This window comes from Stegastes partitus, unplaced genomic scaffold, assembly GCF_000690725.1.
Source record: "Stegastes partitus isolate 25-593 unplaced genomic scaffold, Stegastes_partitus-1.0.2 Scaffold1542, whole genome shotgun sequence".
Taxonomy (NCBI): Eukaryota; Metazoa; Chordata; class Actinopteri; family Pomacentridae; genus Stegastes; species Stegastes partitus.
The window spans coordinates 28,527-36,484 of NW_007579273.1; the positions used below are offsets into that span (position 1 = coordinate 28,527).

At 42.2% G+C, this 7,958-nt stretch overlaps 1 protein-coding gene across 1 annotated transcript in view; it reads left to right on the top strand.

Annotated features, from left to right (window-relative positions):
* The first annotated feature begins 2,919 nt into the window (after positions 1–2,919).
* The window catches only part of aqp9b (aquaporin 9b), a 16,303-nt gene continuing 11,264 nt past the window's right edge, over positions 2,920–7,958 (top strand). Inside the window, exons 1-4 of the mRNA XM_008300443.1 lie at positions 2,920–3,021; positions 3,704–3,830; positions 6,887–7,024; positions 7,270–7,388. Coding sequence (XP_008298665.1) covers positions 2,920–3,021; positions 3,704–3,830; positions 6,887–7,024; positions 7,270–7,388 — 486 coding nt within the window. The remainder of the gene's footprint in view (positions 3,022–3,703; positions 3,831–6,886; positions 7,025–7,269; positions 7,389–7,958) is intronic.

Sequence of the window (7,958 nt, forward strand, 5' to 3'; positions counted from 1 at the left end):
CATAGTGTTCTACGGACAAATATCATGTTGGAACTTCCTGCTGTGAAATGTCAGAGTAGTTTGGAGTTATGATGTTAGTGGTATCTGGACTCAGAAAGTATTTCAGCGTGTTTGGAAAGTTGTAGATTTGGGATAAAAGGTTGATAAATGGTGACACAGACTGTAGTTTCCCAACAGTCCCATGAAGGCTGCAGATTTGCTTGGCAAAACAGTCTCACCACAAGGTCCATTTAGCAGCTTCTGGAGCTTTACGCATGATCTTCCTCCGCAGATGGAGCTTGACCTGTTGACATGCGACTGCAAAATGTTCAGTGTTTCTCACCACATCGAGCACCTGGGTTTAGTTCAGACTAAAAAATAAAAAAAACTTTGTCCTTTCTTTTCACAGGAACAAAAACGACCTCTCATGCAAACGCGTAAAGATATAATCTCACACCATCATTAACCATTTCCTATCAGTGACATAAAGGGCTCGCTGTCGCCCACAGGTCTGATTTGCCTAACACAACCGCCCCACGGCCTGGGATGTTATGTAAATGCGGGACTTGCAGGGATTGCTGCTGCTTGCTGCGGGGTGTTGTTGGCGCAGATTTGTCCTGCAGGTGATAATTCCCTCCAGCGCCTCCTTTAAACCCCCCAATAAACATCCGTTAATTAACCGAGAGCGAGCCTGTCTCAAGAAAACTGAAGGAATTAAAGCAAATCCACGCATGTATTAACACATCCACAGCAAATGCATGTCCTCACACTTCCATGTGGAGGCAGTGAGAAGTTAAAGGGGCAAATGAGGAGGTTATTAAGGGGATTAAACATTACCAGAAAGGTAAAGAAACAACCCAGGACATGAATCCAGAGGGAACACATGTTGGTCTACTTTTAACGCCTTTCCATCCTCTTTAAACTGCCTTTAAATTCTGGATTTCATAATCTGAGCCTTTTGGCAGGACAAAGGAGTTTGGAGACAGATGTCGGTTCCATAATTTGCAAATCCCCCCCCCGGAGGATGCTTTTTCTCCATCAGCACATCAGCCTTTTTTCACAGCATGGGCGACACTCTCCAAGTGTCTGTTTCACATCAAAGACGACGTGCCAGAAAACGGTGACACTGATTAATGGATTGAAAACATCCCATCCTCGGCCTGTCGCCTCACCTTTTCACAGCGCGCAGCGAACAGGAGATAAGACGAGCCGGTGTGACCGGAGCCGGGCTTCAAATGTATTCATGGAGCTCCCTCTGTTGGATGAAGGGAGCCTCGGACGCTGCTCGCAGGGTCACACATCCACCAGCAGCCCTGCAATGTTCAACAGGAGCGTCTTTAACCGGGATTAAATAAAGGAATATGACCGATGCAGTGACTGGAAAGTTGTTGTTTGGTTTTTTTTGGTCTCACAGGAAGAAAGGTGAGTGAGAACCGTTCAGCAAATAAAAAAGAAAAAAGGAAAGAAAACGTGAGAGTTTCTGATAATTTTTTCCCCCGATTGTACTTTTAAAATATTTAAAGAGTAACTGGTGCAGAGTTGGTGAGATTTTAGAGTCGTGAAATACATTTTTGTTGTTACTTTATCCAAATTTTCTTTTATAAAAAAGAACCAAACCTGCACATGGAGGAAGTTTTCTGTGGCCTCTCATGTTTGTCTGCGGTGGTGGGCTGATTATTGATGCATATTAAAGTGCAGCTGCTGCAAATACAGATAATAGACAAAGCGTTTAATTATTGAGTCTGATTTAAATAAAATAAAATGTTAAAATAAATAAATTAAAGTACCTAGTCTATATTAACCACTGCAGCAAAGTTAGCTTCTTGTATTCTGTGGAGCTGATCCATATTTATCTCATTCTTATACTAGAATTTATTTGGTGATTTTTATACATCTGTATTTTTTTTCTCCTCAGTTTGCTCAGATAATTTGAACAATATATTTAAAATATATACACATATACTTAAATTTAGACAGATCGACCATTTGCAGCTGATTTCAAAACCACAATTTAAGTTATTCTCTGATTATTATTTTTTGTAATTATTTTTTTCAATATTTACAAAATATGAACACTGTAGCCCAGACACAGTCCACACATCTGTGATTTAAAAAAAAAAAAAGAAGAAGAAGAAAATGGGGGGAAAAAATTATCCAAATAATATTCTGCTCATCAAACCTTCTAATGCACTCCCTAAAAAAAATAAAAATAAAAATAAACACGTGTATTTTAGATTTTAATTTGGAATGACCAGTGCAAAGAGTTTAATTTAATTGTGTGTTTGACTTCTGCATGAAAAACAGAAAGTCTGCTTTACAGGCCTTAGTCTGGTTTGGCTGATAAAGACTTTAGAGCTCATTAAAGCAAAGAGTGTTGCTGAGATCTTGCAGAGGAATTTAATGGAATTAAAAATCAACACGTTTATTTAGTGGAATTTTTAATTTTTAATTGAATTAACTGAAATATTTTTCCCATTAGTCCACACATTGCTCATTGTGTGGCTGCAAATTTAGTCATCTTTAAGACAGAATCATATAATTTTGGAGGGATTTTATCTGATTGCCAAAACGTGCTGCACCTTCAGGGTTATTTTTCTATTTGAATGTATTAGAGGCACTTTAGAATCTTCTCAGACCAACGTTGGTGATGCATCTCAAACAACAACAACTTAAAAAAAAAATAAAACATGGATGCAAACATGCTCTGAATGCCATGTTGTCCTAACTGGCAGGTCTGTTTGGACGAACCCACGGAGCCACACGCTCATAAAGCGGACCTCTGCTGGTTATAAAGGGGAACAGGCGCACAGCTTAACGCGCCTGTCAGCGAGTAGGAGGCGACAAACCTGGCCGACAGCTCCACACAGCCTCCCTCATCGCTGTTAGCTGTTTGTTGTGGTCGGAGGAAGACATCAAGAAAAGAGAAAAGAAGAAAAAAAAATGGAAAATGAGAGCAAGAGGAAGCTGAAGGAGAGATTTGGCCTGGAGCGGGACATCATAAAGGAGTTCCTGGCGGAGTTTCTGGGGATATTCGTCCTGATAGTGAGTACCTCCCTCTGCACCTGTCATCAGGCTTAAACAGCCGCTTTAAAGCTGCGGACCAGTATGCTAATAAGGTGTCAAACCGGGTCTCTGGGGACTCTGGCTGCTGTCTCTCATATGTCTCTATTAGCAGACACATTATTCCGCAAATCACACACTTTCTCTTTCATGTGCTCAGCTGTAATGTGCTGCTGGCAGACTTTATTGTAGGAACCATAACAAGATGTGAGTGATTTGCTTCTTAAAACCCTGGTGGGACACTTCTTTTATAATCATAATTAAATACTTGCATCACAATTTTGAATTAATGAAAAACAAAAAACATGTTAGTTTCCTGCTCATGTGTTTGGAGTGTCCTCGCCTCCACCCTGAGCTCCACCTGTCACCTCTCCTACAGCACTTTAATGCCACATCGCAGCCTCCACAACAGCCCTTTTTATTCCTGCATGACTGCCCCTCATCCCAACACTCCTCTCCCTCTAATTCACTTGTGCCTTTTACCTCAGAAGTAGGAATGAGGGGGGGGTGGGTTAGTTATTGTTTCGAATCCCCAGCTCGGGGACAAGTTGTCTGTTTGCTGGACAAGTGGGCTAGTGTTAATGGCGGGTATAATTGGAATAATTGAAAACAATGAGCCTTTCTACCTCCACTCTTTGTGTCTTTGTCCCCGTCTGTGTCCCAGCTCTTCGGATGTGGTTCAGTGGCCCAGACGGTGCTGAGTAAAGGGGCTCTCGGGGAGCCGCTGACCATCCACGTCGGCTTCACTCTGGGAGTCATGATGGCCGTCTACATGGCCGGGGGAGTGTCAGGTAAAGAGTTTGGCCACGTGTGCAGCAGCTCGCACCCTTTGTAGCTCTGAATCAGCCACTTTTGTGTCATCACTGAATTCTGAGCGTGTTTTTTTTTCAGTTAATGAAATTACAGACATCCCAGAAAGTGGTGACATTTCATTTGAACCCAAAGATATTGAGATAAAAGATAAAGAGGACATATGGCACAACATCTAATAGATATTTGACTTGCTTCTTACAAAGAAAACCTGCTTAAACAACTAATTGATGAATAAAACTGTTGCTGTGTGTCAGTCCTGCCTGCAAGCACGTCCACGCCAGTTTGTCGTCAGATTGTTTTCTAATGACTTCAGGTGTCTTCTCTGATAAAATAACAAAAACTATTAGATAATATTTCAACACAAGCTGGTGACAAAGGTTCAGTGTTTGTCTGCGGTGGAGATCAATCTGTGGTGGTGGATGTGGTCTCTCTCCTCCAGGTTACTCCGTGTCACTGGTGTCTCCATCTCCAACATGTTCACATGCAAAACTCTGGTCTGGGTTTGCAGTAACAGAAAACATGCCTCCTTTTCTCATCCAGGGGGCAAGAATTATTCAATGTAGATTTTGTTGGAGAATAAACTAAGAGTTATTATTTAATTACCCTCTCCAGTGGGCTGAAATTTAGTGTAATAGCAGTCGGGACGTGCTCAGGGGCTGCAAATATTGTGTCCTGATGTCCAAATGGGATTTTATCTGGTACATTCCTGGAGGATTACAGCAAGAAGAGCCCTCTGTGCTCTGCCAGCAATGATAGGGATAGGAGGGGATAGTTGTTAAATGTCACAGGGCTTCTCTGCGGCTTTCTGAGCCAAAATGGTGAGTGTCCATTAATCAGCAATTAATGCGTTAAGTATGTCAAGGGGTCGCATTGTGGAGACTCTGCGAGCTGCGGTGTAGTCACTCAGTTACTCTTGAGAGGAGAAAGAGGTGTTAATAAAGCAAGATACTGTATAGATGTTGTGGCATCTGGTGGCAACATAACTACTGAAATGAAGAGTTTAAAATCAGAGGAAACAGTCAGCAGGGCTAAAGCTGTTTAATTAACATGTAAAAAATACTGTTTTCTGATTTATAAGGGTACATGTGTGAATGTTTCTGGATTTTGTTGACAACTTGGGAGAGAAGTTACTGATTCTGGATGAATAATTTAAACTTTTATGCAGATTAAATCAGGTTAATGAGTGAATTTGAACTTTGGAGGTGCTGGTGGATGGATTTTCAGAATAACATTTGGTGAGACAGTCATTCTAACTGTTTCCCCTTGTTTTCCATCTTTGTGCTAAGCTAAGCTAAAAGACCAGCTGTAGCTTTATATTTAACAGACAGAGTCGTGGTGTTAGTCTTCTCATCTACCACACAATTATTCTATAAAAACTTTTAAAGTCCATTCCATGAAGACGTGCTGCAGTTCTTGTGTCATGTATGTAGGTATGTTAGTGGTAATATGTTTTATTTAACACCACTCAGTGAAAATGTTCAGACTGAATTAAAACATGAATTTGTTGTTAGGGATGGCTGTTGTGATCATCCAGGCTCACGGCTCAGTTGTACTTGAGCTGCATGTTTAATAAGACGAGTTGTAAAGCTTCAGAAGAGCAGCAGAAAAGCCCGAGGACAGGGAGGTTAATATATGGAGAGCTTTTGCTGCATGACTGGGCCATTCAGCCCTGGGGTCCACGGCTCAGTGGGAAGCTTCTGTCCAACGACATCTCTGAAGATGATCATAGGTATTGGACTAATGAGCTTTACTGGGGCATGGGTCTCTGGAGAGGAGGGGGGTCAGGTGTGACAAGCCTGGCTTTCTAGGCTTCCCTGGCAGGGCGGCCCCATAGGAGAAGAAAACACAATTGTTTTCACTTTGTAGTCTCAGATTTTAGATGACAGTGTACCGTAAGTGTGACACATCATGGTCACTCTAATGACCTGCAGTCTACGTGTGCCTTAAGCAGATTCAGGCAGATTATGTCAGATGCAATTCAGACAGGCAGGTCTGGCTGGTTGTCGTGGTCAGTGTTTGTGAACAGGATGGGGAGATTAACAATGGGCGCATGGCTGATACCCCCAGTGGTGTTACCACATCGAGGTCAAAGCCAAGATCCCAGAGTGTTAAATAAATGACCCCACACTGCCATCGCAGCCCGGGAACAATTGGCTGGAATGTGTTCAAACACGCCTCTTTAGGACAATGCAGAATGTAGGAAAACACATAGACTCTGAAGGCACACAAACCCAGTGCCCTTTGTTGGAGAGTATCCTCAAAAGTTTTGAATGAGTGAACGAATGGATGAATGAATGAATGAGGACCAGAGGGTTTGACCACAAGGAACGATCAGAGAGCCCGTCGCTGGCTGTTTCAATCCGCTGAGTTTACCTCATCTCGTTAGAGAGGACGCGAGAGACTCTTAAAATCATTCGTCACAGCTTGCTCTCAGATGTTTGATGCTTGATTTAAGGCTGAAGCGATTCGTTAATCAATTATTCAATCAAATAAAAGAAAATGATCATTTAAAGAGGAACTCCACCAGTTTTACACATAAAATCTTGTTGACAGTAAAAGAAAAACTGGTTTGATTAACTGCCACGTGACACTTTGAAAGGAAGAGGAGTGAGGGGAATAAAAGCAGCGATGGCATGGCCTCTGTTTCGCATCTTGAGTTCAAGAGAGTACAATGCTGAATCAGGGGATTACTCATTTAAGTGTCTGTTTTACAGGGAGAAGTGAAGGCTGGTTCTGCTGCACTGATTTTCATAGTTTCCTATAGTGGGTCCGACAGAAATAGAGGAGTCTAAATCATTAGAAAAGTCTTTTAAGTCACCTTTCAAGCGAAAACACTTACATCTCACTGTCTTTCTCTGTGTGGAGTTATAACAAACTAGATGCTTTGAGGCTTTGAGCATTTTCTTTTTCATTTTGAGTATTTCTTTAATTACTTCCATTTGTGGCTGTTTCCCTCTTCTTCCTCTGAAACGCTGCCCTGCCTGTTGTTGTGTTGTTAACGTGACTCACTCGTGGTTCTGCTGCATCGCTCCAGGAGCCCACGTGAACCCTGCGGTCTCTCTGGCCATGGTGATCCTGGGGAAGCTGCCGCTGAAGAAGTTCCCCGTGTACGTGGCAGCGCAGTTCCTGGGGGCTTTTGTTGGATCCGGCGTCGTCTATGGCTTGTACTATGGTGGGTGTGAATGTGTGGATGTCGTCACTGAGGACTGTCCGATTTTATGGGGAAACTCAGATCTCTGTTCATGCTGAAACGCTGAATTGCGTAACGTTGTGCAGCTGATGTAGCGAGCCGGCTGCATGACACAGCCTCTGGATGCTGTTTTCATTTCTGACTTACTAAATAATAATGCAAATAGAAGATGAGCTGGTTGGCAGTGATTGCATTGACTTATCTTTGTTGTATCGTCTTTTCAACAGATGCTCTGATGGACTACACTAACGGAGAATTTGCAGTGACTGGTGCAAATGCCACAGCCAACATATTTGCATCTTATCCTGCAAAACATCTCTCGGTCCTCAATGGATTCATGGATCAGGTGGGAATTATGACCTGACATTAGCTTTTGTGATTTAAATGTTACTGATGTTCAATGCACATAAGAGAGAAGGTGCATCACAGCATCGCAGCTCTACAACCAGACAGAGGAAACACACACAAGAAAAGAGATAAATAGATGTTAATCATGGAAATTTGGCATCACAAGGCTACAGATGGATCATCCCTAAAATGGTTAAGTTTACAAAATCATACCTTGTCAGACCCCTTTACAAACTAACTGATACCGTGAATGTAAAACATGTTTTTGAATCTCATATGAGGGCTTTCCCTCTTTTTTTTTTTACACTGAATTATTGACGTCAGTGACATAGAAAACATTCTCCAACAGGGAAATTTGTGTACATGGAAGTCACTCGAGCGTATCAGGGATGCATGTAGGCTTGCATTTAATGCAGTGGTGGGCATAGATGGAGGAATAAATGGACATGTGAGTCGTTTGCGGATGTATGAACAATTCTTTGATGCTGAGAATAACTGCCATCTGCTCTGGATGTGTATGAGGCGAGATGATCTCGTTAGTTTGTGTATTTGTGAAGGCAGTGAGTCA